The sequence below is a fragment of the Molothrus ater genome, chromosome 2 (assembly GCF_012460135.2).
Source record: "Molothrus ater isolate BHLD 08-10-18 breed brown headed cowbird chromosome 2, BPBGC_Mater_1.1, whole genome shotgun sequence".
NCBI classification, from domain to species: domain Eukaryota; kingdom Metazoa; phylum Chordata; class Aves; order Passeriformes; family Icteridae; genus Molothrus; species Molothrus ater.
In genome coordinates this window covers 85800849-85819537 of record NC_050479.2, presented here as the reverse complement: position 1 = coordinate 85819537, position 18689 = coordinate 85800849, and the positions used below count along the sequence as shown (strand labels likewise).

Sequence of the window (18689 nt, the reverse complement as noted above, 5' to 3'; positions counted from 1 at the left end):
CTTAAAGGGAGCTTATAAAAAAGAAGGAGTTGTTACATAGGCAGATAGTGATAGAAAAGGGGGATGAGTTTTAAATTAAAAGAGAAGAAATTTATCTTAGATGTTAGGAAGAAATTTGTTCCTGTGAGGGTGGTGAGGCACTGGAACAGGTTGTTCAGAGAAGCTTTGGATGCTCCATCCCTGAAGTGTTTAAGGCCAGGCTGGATGAGGCTCTGAGCAACCTGGTCTAGTGGAAGCTGTCCCTGCCCATGGCAGGGGGCTGGAACTAGATGATCTTTAAGGTTGCCTCCAACCCAAACCACTGCAATTCTATGATTCTATGGTTTGTTACACTTGCCCTTTCCTGTGCTGGATGGCTGTCAAACACAGCATCTATGGGCAAGCAGCATGAGAAAAAAGGAGATCTGGAGTTGCTGACATGGCTTCTACAGGAGTGGTAAGGGAGACTTTTAAATGGAGAGGCAACTACTGAAACTCCGAGCTGAATTGCACAGCCAACCTTCCCTTTTCCATGGGGCACAGTTTCAAGCCAAGAGCATCCAGAGAACAGTAAAACCACATATTTCCCCCTACAAATAAACAAAAAAAGCACCAAAAGATCCTTAAATGACAATGTGGGTGAAGATCTGAAGAACAGATCAGTAGATATGACTAGTAACACCATTAAGCATTTTTACTGAAATTATTATGAGATTAAACAAATGCAGACAAATGAAAGCCCAGTTCAACAGCAGCACAGGGTACCAAAGCTCCCATGTACGTGCAACACAGCTCTTCAAAGCTGAAAGCTTAAAAGACACCCCAGTGTCACCAGTAGAGAGGAGAGAAATGAAGGCTTACTAGTCACTTTTGGAAACGAGACATAATCCCTGGTTGGATATTATGTTAAGTGGCCAGAAAGTGGATTTAACAAGTCAACTTGCAGCTTTTGGCAGCCACAAGAAAGTCCATTGGCTTGTTCTGAAGGTCAGTGAGGAACCAGAATGGGTGAGGCAGCAGCTGGGATCATCAGCAAAACTTAATCACTGAAAATCCATGAAATTCAGAAGACCGCAAATCTTTGACTCAAAATGTTATTTCCATCTTACCATATGGATGCGGGACCTGGAACTCCACCAAAGAAATGTCTAAATGCCTTCCAAAGCAAATGCCTTTGGAAAATACCAGGTTTAAATGGAATAAGATGCATAACAAGTAGTACTGAAATGCTATTAGGACAGTATCTTCAATCCAGAAGACACGATGGAAATAGTTTGGATGTGTCCAAAAGGCAAGGGGAAGCAAAAGAAAGAATAAACAATAATTTTTAAAAAACCAACCAGAAGATAGTTCAGTCAATAGATATTCATTTCTGTCAATAGATTATTATTTCTGTAATAGAGAGAACAAACATAGAGCATTTAAAAATTCAGAGCCCATGTGGAGTCTGGAGTAGGCAGAGACAAAAAAGCTTTTGAAGCAACAGAAAAGAAGCAATCTGAACACTTAATACAGAAAAGTCTAAGAGCTGTTCTCAACTGGTCCTGCCTCAAAACCAGATTTAAACTATAAATAAAAATGTTCCATTTCTGACCCAAGAGAGAACTTCCTACCCTGAACATACATCATTTTGGGGTGAGAATATTCACATTTGGATGGAGAAGTTCATTTCTAGGCATTAGTGTAATACAGACAACCAGGCTGATGCAAGATTTCCCAAATCAGAACCTTCTCCAGGAAAAGTGCACAAGAACTCAGCAAAAAAATAGGAACTAAATACGAAAACACAAATCCAGAGATGAAATCAGCTCCCCCCTTTTCCCCCAGGTTGCTGGATTTAGTCCAGATTCAATGGAGAAACAGGCACTGCTGGCTATCTTACACAGCAAGAAACATATGCTTCCAGCACTCAGATTTTCCTCCTGTCCTTCAAAGGCACAGCTTCCAGGCTAAAGACAGCTAAGAACAATTTTTTTTTGACCAAAGCTGCTTTTAAAATATTTTTAAAGATTTTCTACTTAAACACAGCAGGTATTTAAGTTGCTGTGTGACTAGATATGACTGATGACATATGTACGGTGGCACTGTGCAGGCTGGCACGCTGACCTTGAGGAAATCCTCTTTGTGCATTGCAAGGTTGTGGCAGGCACGCCTTGGTGCAACTGTGTGTGCCTGGCAGCATGCAAATGGTCTGGATCTCTTCTTAAGGTCTCAGGTCTGTTTTTTGTGAATCCACACAATGAATATTTGTTTTTTCTGTCACTTATCACAAAAAAGAAAGAAAAGTGAACATAGAATTACAGAAGATCCTGAGCTGAAAGGGGCCCACAGGCATCACTGACGTCTAGCTCCCAGCCCTGCACAGGACACCCCAAGAGTCACACCATGTGCCCAAGAGCATTGTCCAAATGCTTCTTGAACTCTGTCAGGCTTGGTGCTGCGACCACTTCCCTGGGGAGTCTGTTCCAGTGCCCAGCCATCCTCTGGGTGAAGAACCCTTTCCCAATACCCAGCCTAAACTTTCCCTGACACGCCTTCATGACGTTCACTCAGTCCTGTCACTGGTCACCACGGAGAAGAGATCAGTGCCTGCCCCTCTGCTTCCACAGCAGTTGCAGACCACAATGAGGTCTTCCCTCCTCAGTCTCCTGTTCTCTGGGCTGAACAGCCCAAGTGCTCTCAGCCACTCCTCATAAGGCTTCCCCTTCAGAGCCTTCACATCCTGGTGGCCCTCCTCTGGACACTCTCCAACAGCTTTGTATCGAATACACCGGCACCCAAAACTGCCCCCAGCCCTCAAGGTGAGGCTGCCCCAGTGCAGAGCAGAGCAGGACAATCCCCTCCCTTGCCAGCTGCCAGGGCACTGCTGACTCACATTCAACTTGCTGTCCAGCAGGACCCCCAGGTCCCTTTCCTGGCACTGCTCTCCAGAATCTCATCCCCAGGCTGTCCATACACCCAGGGTTGCCCCATCCCAGGTGCAGAATCTGGCACTTTCCCTTGTTGAACTTCATATGGTTGTGACTGCCCAGACCTCTCATCTGTCCAGATCTCTCTGTAGGGCCTCTCTGCCTTGGAGGGAGTCAACAGCTCCTCCCAACTTATTATCATCATCAACAAACTTACTTAGTATCCCTTTGAGTCCTGTACCCAAGTAATTTTTTAAGATGTTGAAGAGCACTGGCCCTAGGACTGAGTCCTGCAGAAGCCCACTAAAGATCAGTCACCAGCCATGATCTGCACTGGCTGCTTCTACAGAGCCTCCCACATTCACTGCCAATTTGCTGTGGTTTAACCCATGATAACCACATGATAACCACAAAGCTGGTTTCACTTGGCAGCAAGGTGGAGAAGCTACACAGAATGGCAGCAAAATGTCCCTTAGCTCTACTGCTCTACAGGCACCCTGAAGTAAATAAAAACCTCTCTCTCATTTCTTCCACCTCCTGAGATACATTTTGTGACCACTGTAAGGTGCTGAAAGATCCACCTAAGCATTATGATAGGAAACTAAGAGTTTAAAGACTTTAAATGATTACTGAAAGGAAGGGCCATTTATATTAAAAGCAATAATTTCCAAACCTTTTGGGTCAACTCATCTCAGAGAGAGACCCTTGATGACCTTGGCAGCCTCATCATCCAAATCCCTGAGAGCTGTATTATGTACTTCTCTGGACTAGCTGCAATCCATTTCCACCGCTTCACACATCCTCAGCAGTTTGTGAGCAGCTCGGAAGCCCCTGGCTCAGGTAGAAACCATAAAGCCAAGGTGAGTTTCCAGCTGTGAGAATGACCCTGAACACAAGTGCAGCCAAATCACTGACTTGCTCTGTGCCTTGGTTTCTCCATCAGACCAGACCTTTCCTGGCAGATGTGGTCTCCCCAAACACAGCACGTGGAGCCCCAGTCACCTCAGCTGCTACTGAAATACAGATAAATAATTTTTGTTCTGCCTTTGAGTCACTAATATAAATTATGTGCTTCGGTCTGGTAAACACTTTTGCATCATATCTTCCATCTGATAGTTGCTAAAAGAAAAAGGGGAAAAAAAATGTTTCAGTGTCACTTCTGCTCTCTTTCAAAGAGAAACAAAGCCGGCTTCCTCACACACTTTCCTTAAGTACTGTTTGTCTTTCTTAAGTTCAACCTGTGCTTTGCCACCATTAATCTTTTATATCCACCATGGACTGCCAAGACAATCAGCCAACACTGAAGTCATGACAGATAGCTGAGGATTCACTCAAGCTGTCTCAGCAAAGCCAAAGCAGCAGAAAAATACACCAGGTTCACCCCCCACACAACAGACAGGCTCCTTACCTCTGTGGGCATGTCCACCTCAATTGATGCAATGCCTCAGAACACACACAGGTTAGTCCTAACCAAACCAGTTTGGGTTTCAGCAGCTGAAGAGCTGCCCCAACACGTGTGTTGGCAGCAAACAAAACAAAGACTGTCCACCTTCAAAGAGAGCTGGGCTACAACAGCTCTACTGCTTCTGAGATTCATGGGCTCCACGTCGCACCTTACAGAGGCGTAAGAAATGTTGGGTTAGAGAAACCTCAGGAGGTTTCTAGTCCAGCCTTGCATCTGAGGTGTCCCTACATCAGGTCATCTGGAATCTTCTCTAGCCAAGTCTCGAAAACCTCCAAAGACTGAGACCCTGCAGCCTCTGTGGGAACCAGTTCCTTTACACCATGACCCTCTTATTGGAGGGGCTTTCCTAAGACCCATCCCGAACCTACAAATCTGGGTTGTGGTTGTTGCTCCTTATTTTGTCACCTTCTACAATCAAGAGTTTGATTCCATCGTTCCCACAACTATTCTTCAAGTATCTGCCTGTTACTAGATCACAATTATCATGATGACAATACATCACCACCTGGCTGTTTCCAGAAAATGCTACAGTGGGCAAAGGAATGCAGCCCCACACTCAAAAAAATGACCCTAAAAGGAGGGGGTAGGACCTCTTCCCCTCTTGTAGGGAAGAGGTCGTGTGTTTTGACTCATTAGCAATGATGCAGCAGAGAAACGAGTTAGAGAGTGGGACCTTTGTGCAGAATTGCACAAGAGAGCTGGTGTAGCAGGAGTGCTGGCAGGCATTGCCTTTGCAAGCAAAATGCACCCCCTGACCTGCAAAACCTTCTCTGGTGGAACAAGTGTTCATCCCTCCTGTGAATCATTGGGCAGATTACAATAGCTAAAATATATGATGGTCTTTTGGGATCAAGCTGGGAGATTACATGGGAGGAGCAGGGTGCAGCAAGGCAGTTTGACAGATGGAATAAGTGCAAACTCATGGAGTTTCAGTGCAATCAAAACTTTCTACAAAGAACTTGTCAGAGGACTTCCCTGAGTCCCATCAGGAGATCCAGGTGACATAATCAGTGCCCTTAAACCTCTTAGCTACCCCTCCCTGCATCCAGGCTCAAAACCCATAAATTCACCCAAACCAGCACTGGAAGGAACTTCTGGAGAATTTGTCAAATTTATTCCACTGCTTCTAAACAGATTCAGCTCTCTGAGGTGGAGTTTGGCCAACCTGCACTTCAGAACTGCCATGATGGAGACTCCAAGCCCATCCCAAACCATCTGTTCCACTGCTCCACTCCTCTGGCAATCAGAGGTTAGGAAGTTTTTCCTACACTTGTTTCCCTTGCTGCAGCTCAAGCTCAGCACTTCTTGGCCTCCAATCACCAGCCATGTAGAACAGTTTACTCCCTTCCCCTTCACAGCCACCTTTGGCATACTCCAGGACTGTTATTTCTCTTCTCAGCCCTCTCATCCCCAGACAACCCCATTTCTTTCAGTCTTTCTGTTTTCTGTATCTTTGCTCAATTTTTGGTGCTTTTCTCTGGCATGTCTGCAACTGTTTCCTATTTTTGTTAATGGGTAGAGCATCCCGAATGAGGCATGGCACAGCTGAGCATGGGAGTGACTGATTAAAACTCCTTAGAGAGAAGACAGAGAAAAGGAGATAATTTTGCACAATACCTATCTTTTGTTCTTTGCTGCAGAATAAAGAGATGTTCTTTCTTCTCCCTCCTATAAAATTTCATCCCAATCAGCACTGTGCCAAACTCTACCTGGCATCTCCACTATTTCACAGCCTATGATAACCCTGCACTAATGGTCCTACTTCAGTCCACATCCCACATTCTCATTTAAGGAGGACATCCTTACAATGCATTTTGAGGTGGGATATGAAGGATCTACTTCAGGAACCAAAATAAGCCCTTCATCAAGGAGTTGCCCCTAGGAACAGGGCTGCAATCAGTAAATCAGCCCTTTAACCTCTTCTCGCTTGTCTCATCAGAGAGGAGCAGCTCTTCCAATGACCTTGATTAAACTGGTTTTGCTTGATGTAAGAATGAAACTGATGCACAAGGACAAACCCAGATAAACCAGCTGGGAGGAAAAAAACCCAAAACCCAAAGCACTAGAGGACTGTACAACCGGCACACGATGAGAAGCTTTTGTTTTAGTCAGAACTGCAGACATACATCTCAGCCAGACAGAAAATACTCTGACTTCATGGTACATAAATGAGCAGGCAGAACACACTGATCTAACGATAGGGAGCTGAGCTGCTCTACGACAGCACTTGTTTTTCACAGTGCTTCCCTGCCAGACAGTCCAGCCCTGAGCCCATCATGCCGGGCAGCGGACAGACAAAAAACACTGCTCCAAACCCACGTCTCACACAGGAGACAACAGACAGGCACGTCCAGCAGGAGAGGACCAGGAGACAGTGAGTCAGTACAGGACCAGCACAACATGCACTGGTCTCGGCTGGCTGGTCGCACAACTAAAGGCCAGGGTTTTGTTTAGGGATTGGTTTTTTTTTTAAATTTTTTTTCACATGTGCTTTAAGGAGGAGCCAGGAGGAGAATTAAAAGACAGTTTTGTGCTTTGTGGCTGTGTACAAGGAGACCCTTTCATGCATGAAAGTCAGAGAGGCAAAAGGTAGGAGCAGGCTTTTTAACAGGGTCTGGAGCAACAGGACATGGGACAATGGTTTTAAACTCAAAGAGGGTAGATTCAGACCAGATATGAGGAAGAAAATTTTTTTAAATGGGGGTGGTGAGCCACTGGCACAGATTTCCCAGAGAGGTGGTGGATGCTCCATCCCTATAAACATACAAGGCCAGTCTGGACAGAGCTCTGAGGAACCTGGTCTAGGTGAAGATGTTCCTGCTTATCGCCAGGGGATTGGGATAGATGAATTTAAACCTCTCTTCCAACCCAAACCATTCAATGAATGTACAAGAAATGTTTGTCTGAAAAAAAGCAATTAAGCATGAGGATGAGGGAGCTTGATGTCCCAAGCAGAGCAGAGGTGAAAAGAGATATTTTGGTACTTCAATTACTTTTGACCTTCAATTGTTTGCTTAGCTTTTATTATCAATATTACAGTAGCATTTACAGCCAAACTGCCCAGAGTCTACATGAACCCCTGTCTGCAGTTATGAGGCTGAAAAAAGGCACACTTTGTCTCAACCTTTAAGCAGTCATCGTTTGATCATTTTAATGTCCCTCAACAGAAGAGAAACTCACAACACTGGTATTTCCCAGAGCGTTGTACAAATAGGTCCCACAATCTCGCATAAACACAATCCTCTGAAGTGAAACAGAGCAGGTACTGCTGTAAATGCAGATTAACGCTGCACAGATCAGGTGTGGAGAAGAGTCCCCTTTCTCAACCACCCTGGGTGGAAGTCACAGAGAAAATTTAGTACTTTCCTTTCTTGCCACAGATCTCCTTGAAAAATAAAAGCAAAACAAAACCAGGCTTATAAAAGCACAGCACTTCAAGGACAGTGTTAGCAACACACCCATGTGCAGACACATACATTTGAAATGCACTTGTCAAAGGAAAAATAAATCTATCCTCTCCCCTGTGTCAATACAGCCAGAGCAGGAACTTCAAACCCCATTAGCAGCATCCTGCAGCCTGAGATTTCTCCTCTGAGATCTCAAAGCAGAACATAAACTGAAGACATAAGTAAAGTGGCAAAGCCAGCGATTCAGCACCTTCCCTTTGAGGCCATACAAAAGCCGGCATAAACCGTCTTTTGTGCGTGAAAACCAAAGTCCAACCATGTGGGTTTATTGTGGACAAAGGCAGGTTTTACAGGAGGAAAGCCATCACCCTCAGACAAGCAGCTTTGCTTGCCCACGGCTCTGGACAAGCTCTGAGCTACACTCGAAGAGAGCCTGATCCACACACCAACACCCTAAATGCACACCACAGCTACATAAACACACTATCAATAATAATGCATGAAAAAGCAAAGGGACGAGGCACCACCAAGTGAAACACAGTCCAAGCTAAAGGCCAACACTTTCAAATCCAGCCACTGATGCAGGAAGCTGGTGCAACTGGTGTGACTGGAAGGGAAGTCCCACTGACCACAGCGCCGGGACCGCTTCAGCGCAGAGATCCCCTCGAGTGACATCTGCCAAGCATTGCTTCCTGCCCCGCCGAGGCTGCGTGGGATGGCCGGGCACATCTCAGCATGGCTGCATTTCCTCTTGGGGCAATGAGGATGTTTTGAAAACATAGGTGGCTTGCAAAGCTCTTTGGGATGTATGTGGATGAAAAGAACTCTTATGCACATCGATAATTAGCACTAACCGCCGGCATGTCACACCCTCCATGTAGAGCATTTAGCAGATTTATTCAGCTCTTGCTGGAATGCCAGAGCACAAGCTGGATATTCAGACAGTGATGTGAGCGCCCTTTCATGGGGCAGATGATGGGGAGCTAATGATGTTTGATGAGTTAAGGCCATTGGTGACTCAGGATCAGCAATTAGTTGATTTCTGCGGGAGGAAGGTGCTTTGCTCCATTAAGCTAAAAGCATCCTCCACAGTTCAGCATGCACAAAGTCATTCTGTCCACCTCCCACAAAGCCTACCTACGTTCATTAGGGGGTTGATACTTCCCACATAAACACTCAAGTTTACCTTACTGGATTCCCCAGCCGTTCCACCCCTCAGCCCTGTGCCAACCTGATATTCCCTGGAAGAGCATACGGCACACAAGGAAAGAATTGCCAAGAGCAACTGGACACACAGTCTAATGCAAAGGGATGTGGTACCACTGATGTCTATGGGGCTGAATCCATTTTGGGCAAGGTTAGTAACACTCTATCACAAATCAGACACAACCCCAGTCCTGCTCTAGCCTGCAGTATGGGACTACAGACATCCATCTCCCTCTCAAGGGTAGACAGTGATGCTTCCATCAATCAATAACAGGCACTGGGGAGACACCAGCTGCACTTATTCTGCCTGCCATTCCCCAAATGCACGCAGGCAAAAGCAACAGGACCAAAGGATGATCTGGCTGGTGTCCCCCCAGGAAGGGAGAGTATCCAGCTCCCTCCCAGAGGCTGCATTCCAGTCATCTGAAGGCTGGCTGAGGCTGGTCATTGGTGTCAGGGAGTGGGACCCTGGACATCCCCAGCTATGTGCCCAGTCATAGGACGGCAGCACGATTCTGAGCGCTAATGCTCGTGGCACATGGCAGGAGCGTCAGGCGGAGGACGCAAAGAACAGTTATTTCTTTCAATGAGTGGGGAATGTGCCAGAGCTGGCATTTGGACCCTCTTTTTACAACTTCTTTGAAGTGTTTGATCTCAGCCGCTAACGACACAAAGGCTATCGAAGCGCTACTGGTGCTATCTTCAAAGGGTTCGGACGTTCAATGATTAATAGGAACCCTGCACGGGATGGGGGAGAGCGACTATTATGGGAATGTTGGGGGAGATCCAAGATGCGTTAGTACCTTTACTCTTTGGGACAAGGTACTCCCAGCCTCCCCTAAAACAGACGACTTCAAAGGCGGGGGTGTGACCGTCGCAGGTCCCGGGTGAGCCCGGCCACCGCGGGGCGCAGCCAGAGCGGCCCCAGCGCCGAGAGTCCGCTCCGGCCGCGGCCGTCCCCGCCCATCCCACCAGCCCGGGGCAGGGAGCAAGCCGGGGGGCCCGGAGATGCTCCCACCCGCCTTCCCCGAGAGGCGGGGAGCCAGAAGCGTTCGTTCCCCGCCCGGGCAAGGGGCACCCCCGCCCAGCCGAGCCTCCGCGGCGCCGGGAGAGGCGGCGGCAGGTGCACCCGGGCTGGCGGCGGCGGAGCGGGGATGGAGGCGGGGGGGATGGATCCCGGCTTTCCCGGGGCCGGGGTAAGGATGAGGTGGGGTGGGCAGAGACTTACGTATCTCCGTAACTTCTTCTCCGGCGGCGACTTTCGGAGCCAGCCCGAGCACACCACCTCCCCGCCGCTCATCGCGGCAGCCGGGCGCCGCCGGGCGCTGCCTCCCGGCGCTCAGCGCCGGCCGCGCCGGCCCATGGAGGGCGGGCGGGGGTGGCTGGGTGGGTGGGTGAGCGGACGGATGGATGGATGGCTGGATGGATGGCTGGAGGGAGGGAGGGAGAAAGGGAGGGAGAGATGGAAGGATGGATGGGGGGCGGCGAGCGCCTCCCCCCGCCGCCGCGGCCGCTCGGCTGCGAGCGGGGAAGCAGGAAACTGGCTCCTTCCCGGCTCACCACGCCTCCGCCCGCCCGGCGCCCCGCCAGCCGTGTTAAAGACACAAACCCCGCGGGGAGAGGGGCTGCCCGGCCCCACGCCGCTCCCGAGGGGCTGCCGCTCGTCCCTGTCCCCCCACACTCATACACTGCCTACAGAGAAACTTTATCTCGTGTTAGAGATCAGCAGGTGATCTCTAACAGCGCAACGTTTCCTTAATTAAAAAGTACAGCTCCTCCCAAACCTCTCCGCCGTAAGGTTTCATTACCCCAGGACCCTTCCTCTCTCTTGGTGGAAAAGGTCCTTGTCACCTCGGAAAAGCGAGGCTGGCTTTAGCCTCTCTGTGCTCAGGGGCTTGTTCCTGAGATGAAGGTGCCATAGGAAAACAAAGAGGTTGAGCAAGAAACAGCTAAACACCAGTGATGCCAAAAACTCTCCTGGAGAAAAAAAATAGCAATAAAAAACCACGAGGGGAATCAATAAAAGCTTCGTCTTTTATTATTGATTTTTAAGTAATGGAGCAGTGGCCACTGAAAGGGGATTTGACTGCCATTGGAGTCTCATGCAGACAAGCCAGGTTTTGTATTACAGTGTATCATACCCTGGCTGAGATTCGCTATCAACTTTTAGATCTAGAAACACTGTACATTTCAAAGCCTGATCCTCTCCTCCCCAGCTCAGTAATAAAACATCTCTCCACAGCCCTTTGAGTTGGGTTATGCTCTAACCTTTATGCACTGCACCCTTTAAAGCAAAACTTGGGCATGGCACCCAAAAAGCTGAGTCCTCTTAGCCCATGCTCATGTGGAAAACACAACAATTTGCTAGGGATGAATTTCTAAGACCTGTCTCTATACAACAGCTCTGCCCCAAACCTGCTTGGGCACATTCAGTCATCCCTGCCTCAGCTTCGCTGCCTGTCCAACCTCTGTGGGCAGGGATGGTCCCTCCTTATGCATTTGTGCTGTAGCTGGTGCAATAACAACTCCATGCTGGCTGGATGTGCTACTGTATGTCACACAACAACAACCTTTATATAATGTCGCTCGAGCAGGGATCTTGCATCACTTCAGAGCAGTAATTGCAACTTGCAGTGCCTCTGGGAGGTAGGAGCAACACCTCTTTTCAAGATGGGGACAGCCCAGTTAAGCCATATGTTGTTTATCATCTTTGTGAATGCGTAAAGTAGGGGAATAACCCCTTACAGAACAAGTCAGTCATTTGTAAGGAATGTATTTTCTCAACAGCTTTGTTTTGCTGCCAGTGAAATGCAAAGGCTACGTAGGAAGATTTTTCTACCTTCTCACTACCCAAAGGAAGGGCTTGATCCTATTCCAGTGCTGGGCATTCTCTGCAGAGAGAGGCTATGCTCAGATCAGCTTGCCCATCTCTGCCAGTGCAGTGTGCATGATGGGGCTGAGAGCAGGGAAGGATGGAGAGACCAGTTCTGTGCTGGCCTCAGCCGGCATCGCCTTATTCAGTGCACTGGAGCCATATCAATTTACACTGCATGAGAGCCAGAGTCTCACCTGCAAAACTCTCCTGGGTTAGAGGCACTTTGTGCATTTGTAGACAAAACTGTGTGCCGGTGACCTGCACTTGAGAAATCTTCCCAAAACACAGAAATTTCAGGGAGGCCAGTGAGCTATTGGGTATTTAGAAAGACTCAATTAAGAACAGATGATCATGATTAATAAAAAGGTATCATGCAAAACTATCCCATGGTGTATGTTAATGATTCACAGGTTAGGAATCCACTCATACTGACACCAATGCAAAGTGGTATCAGTTTGAATACCAGTTGCAGAGAACCCTGTCTGCATTTTTATGTTAACAACTTCTATCACACAGAGTTGGAACACTTCATTTGGGTGATGGATGTTTAAAGAAATGCTCCACAATTATCATTGTGTGAATTGGAATGAATTATTCTACATGTTCTATGACAGCCTTTGGTTTATCGCCCTGCTCCCTTGCTGTACTATTCCTTCTCTCCACTCATCCCCTGTTCTGGATCACATTTACTGACTTGGTTGTATCACAATATATATCTGAACAGTGTTCAAAACATGAAGTACCCCTGTGAATTCTTTTTTCTGTGCTTTTGGTGATACCTGACAGGTATCTCAGTTTGCTGGGACTTTTGGCTGGGAAATGGGTTGCATTTTCTGTACATTTGAATATGCTGCTGTTCTCACATGTGACACAGAATCACAAAATCATTAAAGTTGGTAAATGCCTCCAAGATGATTGAGTCCAACTGTAATATAAGCTCTGTGCAGAAAAATGCTTCAGACAAAGATGCTGCAAGTGAACGTGCCTCCCCAATTCCACTGTGGCTGTACGCAGAGTGGGAACAGTGAGTTAATTCTGGCATCAGGCTTCCAGATTACATATGATCCAATGCATGTAACTTTACAACGCCTTATAATGCTGGCCCTCCTTAAAGCTTTTGGCCAGGAGGATACACAAATACTACCCTCAGTGCCCCTGGGAGTTAAAGACCATGTCTGTCATGAGCACAGCTCGATTTGGCAGCGCTTGCACGTTCGTAACAGTTTTTACCAACTTCAAGCTGTTCCTCCAACCGGCAGTGGAGAATGAACTCAGGCTGGCCCCAGCTGACTGCGTAAATCTCTGGTGTGTGAGCTAACAGCCAGCAGCCTTGGCGGAAAACTGTGTGAAAACCACATCCCTGTGTTGGAAAAACCTGACAAGGGAGTTATGCGAAGCCATTGAGAATCCATCTCTGCCAGCAGAAGAGCAACTGAAGGAGGAACAGCAGAATTAGCAGACATAGCAAGGGAGAAATTAAAAGATGCTATATAAGAAATAATATTCCTTGAACAAGGGTAAGGCTGAGAGACAAACATTTTTATAAGAAAAAGCGCTTGTACTGTCTTTAGCGTGCTGGGGTGCACGACAAAGTGACACTTTCTTCTGCAGAAACCTCTGGGGTTTTTAATCATAACCTTCTGTGTGGTTTCTTGTTCATGTCTGAAACCGAAAAATCAGAACTTCTAAGAAAGAAACCGCAATGTCCACGGCCACTCCTTCCTGCTCCAAATTTATTCAAATGAGCTGTGCCATCTGCTGGCAGACGGGAAAGCTGCAAGCGGAGCAATTCTTCGCTCCCAGCCGCTGGTGCAAGCAGTCGGGATGGAGACACCGGGCATTTCCTGTGGATTAGGGACCAGCTGGCTGAAACGCTTCGGGCTACCTACCCCAGCCAGGCACAAATCCCTTGGAAATGCCTATACGGCGGTTGATATAAACCGAAACAGGCCGGGGGGGCGGGGAGGGGGAAGGAAAGGCCTGAAAAATCTGCTGTGCTGCTTGGTGCTCCTTGACTGCTTTTAATTCTGAGCGAATGCTCAGTCTCCTGAGATGCAGCTCCACAACAATAAGACCTGACTTTATCTTCACGCAACAGTTCCTGCAGCAGAGAGAGATGGGAGCAGCTTTTTGATTTAATGAAGAATTTTCAAGGTTAAAAAAAAAAAATCACCTCTTTCAAGAACTCAAGTCTTTTCAAGCTTTCCACCCTCCGTAGAAGAGCACAGCAAGCCCCCCAGAACGACTGCAATTGAAGCCAAACCACAAGACAGTCCTTTCCTTCTTGTGACAGACAGCAGCTCCAGCAGCACGGGCTGCTTTCCATGAGCAGAGGGAATAGTAGCACAAGGTGCTTTGATCAGATAATGAGACAGTTTGAAGCATCTTCAGTAGAGTGTTGTGGCAACCAGGGGCATCAGAGCTCTGATGCCTTAATACAGGCTGAAACAGAAGAGATGAGTTGCAGGTCAGCAGTTTTCAAGGCACATAGTCTTGTGTGGAGTTGATGGTCCTTCTTTGTCCTCTCTCTGTTGGAGATCCTGGCCTGAACCAGCACATCCCATCCAGAATGGATACAGACCCCCCCCAGACAGGACAGGGAGAAGCCTGGTGTGCTGAGCTGGATGGTGTCTGTGGATGCAGCTGGAGGACACTTCCAGTCCTCACACTTGAAGATTATTAAAGAAGACTTCCTATTCCTATTCAGTCAACACTGAAGCCCAGTCCCACTTCTCTCACCAAACTAGACACTTTTAAATAACTTTGCCTGGAGCTGAGCTGGGGCAGAACACTAATAATACATTTCTCAGTTCTTGACCCAGGTAGAGGTTTTTTTTTGCACCTGGTGATTCTTTCTAGGACAGATGAGCTCCTCATGCAAACTTTCTTGCCTGGACCCAGACACATTTTTGGCAGCTACATTTACCTTTTCCTCTCCCCCACCTCCCCCCCTTTTGCTATTTTAACCACGGAAGTGAGGGAAACTAGGAGATTTCCTTTTTTTTTTCTCACCTCCTCAAAACAGAAAACCATTATACAGCTGCTTGGTGGAAAGTGCACCAGGCAATGCTCCAGACACAGACACTATTCTGACATAAGCATAAAGGCCACTTCATCTTTGTTTTTCCCCGATGAGACCGGCAGCTCAGCATGGGAAGGACTCCCTCTATGGACACTACTTGGCACAATGGGGCTTTGAGCACAGCTGGACCCAGGGCAAGCAACCATAAAACAAACGATAATAAAACAGGCAGGGAGAAATCTTTGCTGTGCTGCCCTGCCTGCTTACCCGACCCCGGTGTACTCTCACATCCTTAGGCATTACTTCAAGAGCAGATGGTGCTCTGTGGTAGAGCAAACGAGCAATTATCCTCCTGACACCCTGCAAGGCCTCCCCACATGCGATTGCAAGAAGTTACTTCACCCCAAGCTAAGAGCTGTTGTCTGGCTTTTCAGCATAATTGGATGTAATCAAGTTTAATTTGGTTGGTGCAGTAACTCTGAAGACTTTTGTAACTGGATTACTGTTGGCTCAACGGTCATGTGCCATTATATCTGCTGGAGAAAACAGAAGCCAGAATAAAAACAGATGCTTTCCCCCTACTCCTCCTTCCAGTGACACCCCTCCAGGATATGAGCTTGACCTGTACAGCCAATATAATGAACTAAAAATTCTATTAGAAGAAGGAAGTCATTGTTGTTGTATTATGTCCAGGCCTCTTCTACAAAGTGTAAATTACTTAGAATATATATCTCTACATTTGTTTACAATTGTTGACTGTGCACAGCTTAGAGCTAAAACTACTGGAACACAGACCTACTATGCACGTGAGCCTTTAGAACTATAAATCTTATTATTCTAACTATACAAGTAGGGAAGCTGAGACCATGAGCAGGAGTGAGTGGCTGATGAGGATGGACTCCCCCAGGTCCTGTTTTCCACTCTACACCACTGTCTGAGAACCAGGAATATACAGAATACTGTGTCCATAGCAGACCTATAGCTTTACTGCAGGTAATCTATAGGTAAGAAAGGGGCATCTGGTAAATGTAACAAAGCCAGAGCATAAAGACCTTATTTTCAGACCCCCAGCTGCTACCAGTGTTAAGTCATGGAAGAAGCATGTGAAAGCCATCCTACTTTAGGTCAAATTTTGCAAATTCAAGAGCCTGTTGTCTTTTGTAATGCCCCTCAAATGCTGACAGGTAAGACACACTGATATATTCCCAAAAGAAGCTGAGCCCAGGCAAACAAAGACTGAAATATGGAAATATTTTTGCTTTTTTAACAGTGAAAATAATCACTGGAGAAGTGCATGGAGGGGATATGCCCTTGTGGTTTCAAAGCATTTTAGCCCATCTAGAGTGTATTATTATATTCCTGGCTGAGATGTCAATTGCATTTTAAACAGACATCTCCTAGAAGTCTAAAGTGTGAAGAGACTTAGCTGAGATCAGAGCAAAAGCTGCTCTGCAGTTGCCAGTCCCAAATGCTGCACAGCAGCCACCCTCCCAGCTGAATGCTGTTAAGCTGTAGTTATAGGCATATGCATCTCTGGTTTTGGCCAGATGGCTATTTTAAGTTTCTAATGATCTGGGAAATGAACACTTCATAATGTTCTATCTCAGAGGGTTTAGCACAAACTTTCTTCCTTTTATCCATGGCAGCACTGTTACAGATGGTATTGGATCTCAATTAGGGACAGGAGTAACACAGTGCTAAAAACATTGTGTTTTAGCATGTACTCCAAGGACATGGCAACATAATCCTGCCTGGCAAGTCATCCATCAAGTTCATTAACAAACAGGCCCATGAAATTTGTTAAATACTTGAACCTTATACTTCCTAAATCACCATGAACGCTAAGAATTTATTAATGCCATTAGTAATAAAGGAATTTGAAAGACTGTTTGAAGCCGCTGTATAAACCAGGCCCTCGGATTTGATTTGTGTGGTTATTCAAGTTTTGCAGATGGCAAAGTTCAGCCCTGTAGGGCGATCTGGAAAAGCACCAGCCATGCATGTTTACAGAGAAGCACCTAAAGCACGCCTTTCCCAGAACTCCAGCTGCTGTGCAGAGCCCCATCTCGGCAGCTATGACGCCACTTACATGCCGCTGAGCCAGCCTGAAAGCACATGGTGATTTATTTATACTAAACAGCTGCAGAGGTCATTTCAAGTGCTTCACAGAGATGCCATCATGTGAGCCCAACCTGCCAAAAGGAGACCTCCTCAGTTACAGTGATGACAGAATCTCTGCAGTAGGTAAGTGCTCACAGCTGCATCTCCTGGAGCTGCAAACTGGTTACCAGTTGAGCACTGAGTTTCTGTAACTTTGTGCAGAAATGGGAGAAACCTGTTCTCAACTCTGACAGGGCAGCCTGGAAATGAAACCCTAATCCTGACTCTTGCTTCCCTCCACAGCCTCTGGCAAGTCCCTTCATCTGTCACTGACCTGGAGTGTCCCAGCTGTGTGAACAGCCCTGGCAGCGCTGACACTGAGGGGTCAGTCAGCCTTTGAGCTGGCTATGGTGGGAGTTCAGCTGCTTGGATGTGCAGCCCATGGCCACAACGTTCATCAACGGAGCAGCAGCAAAGCTGGGAGACAAGCAGAAAATGGGAGACCCGTGTCTCAGAAAAATATGGATCATATGCCTGCTTCACACAGCTTTAAGCACCGTACTGAGCACAGAGAGCCCAGGATCTTCAAAGGGCCATCAGAGATACTGGAATTATTGCTCAAAAATCACTTTGAAGGTAAAGACACCATGGAAGTATTACTAAAAAACATTGCGTCAGTGAAATGTAATTATTTTCCACTGTGACTGGAAATGTAGCCTCTTTTTGAAGCCATGACAGATAGTAGGGAATAGTTCCATACTGAAACTTAAATGTTTACATGATTACCAAGGCTTCCTACCAGACCACACTGATTTTTTTCTGAGCAGTTTGCATACTTTTTTTGCCAGCAACCTGTATGATCAGTGACTTCTAAATACTCTGAACTCCATTCTTTCAGCACAAGTAGCAGTACATTAACCTGCTGAAAATAGTAAGACACAAAGATATCAATGAAGAGCAAAGTGCAAGATGAACCCTTGCAAAGAAAATTAAAAATCTACTCTTTAGGCTGCCTCAAATTATTCAGAAAAAAAATCAATTTTAAGAGTAATAAAAATAAACAGCAGGATTGCTATCTCTGAAAGGCCTCAGGACATAGAGGGATAGATAAAAATCACTGAAGCACAGTCTAGGATCTTAGAAATGCCAAAAATGCGTTTGAAACCAGATCAGTTGCAAACAACCTGCCTTGTTTCTGGTGTGGCAGTGCACCCAAAGGCAAATAGAGGGAAGTCTCATGAGCAGGCACCAAGCAGGGATTTGGTTGATTTGGGTCACTTCTGTGCTTCTGCCACACATCTTCCTTAACCTTGGGCAAGCAGATTAATTGCTCTTTGCCTCAATTTTCTGCAGTATAATAGTGTCAGCAATAAGAGCTACATGGATTCTAAAGTAATTTCATCCATATTTCACTCACAATAGAGCCTACAATTTCTGATGTAGCTGGTACATGATTTTAAATGGCCATACAGTCTTGTCCCTCTCTGGGCCTTTATGTGAAAGCTCTCCCTTTACAGCATCTTTTCTGTACACCTTGTGCAGCAGACACTGCAGCACAGCAGCCATAAAACAACGGGAGCCATAATTTCTTTGAACTCTGGGTCAAACTTGTTGTTAGCCAAGTCTGTAAGAACTCATATAGTAAATTACATATGTCTCTTTATCAGCAGGATCATAAAATAAAACTTTACAACCCTTCTGAAGGTCATGGCTCTGCAACAAACAG

At 46.6% G+C, this 18689-nt stretch overlaps 1 protein-coding gene across 2 annotated transcripts in view; it reads right to left on the bottom strand.

The window, feature by feature from the left end:
* The window catches only part of GAB2 (GRB2 associated binding protein 2), a 93306-nt gene extending 82852 nt beyond the window's left edge, over positions 1-10454 (bottom strand). For both annotated transcript variants that reach the window (XM_036405491.2, XM_036405563.2), the window contains exon 1: positions 10195-10454. In XM_036405491.2, coding sequence (XP_036261384.1) covers positions 10195-10266 — 72 coding nt within the window. In that variant the 5' untranslated portion in view covers positions 10267-10454. The remainder of the gene's footprint in view (positions 1-10194) is intronic.
* Positions 10455-18689: the final 8235 nt, after the last annotated feature.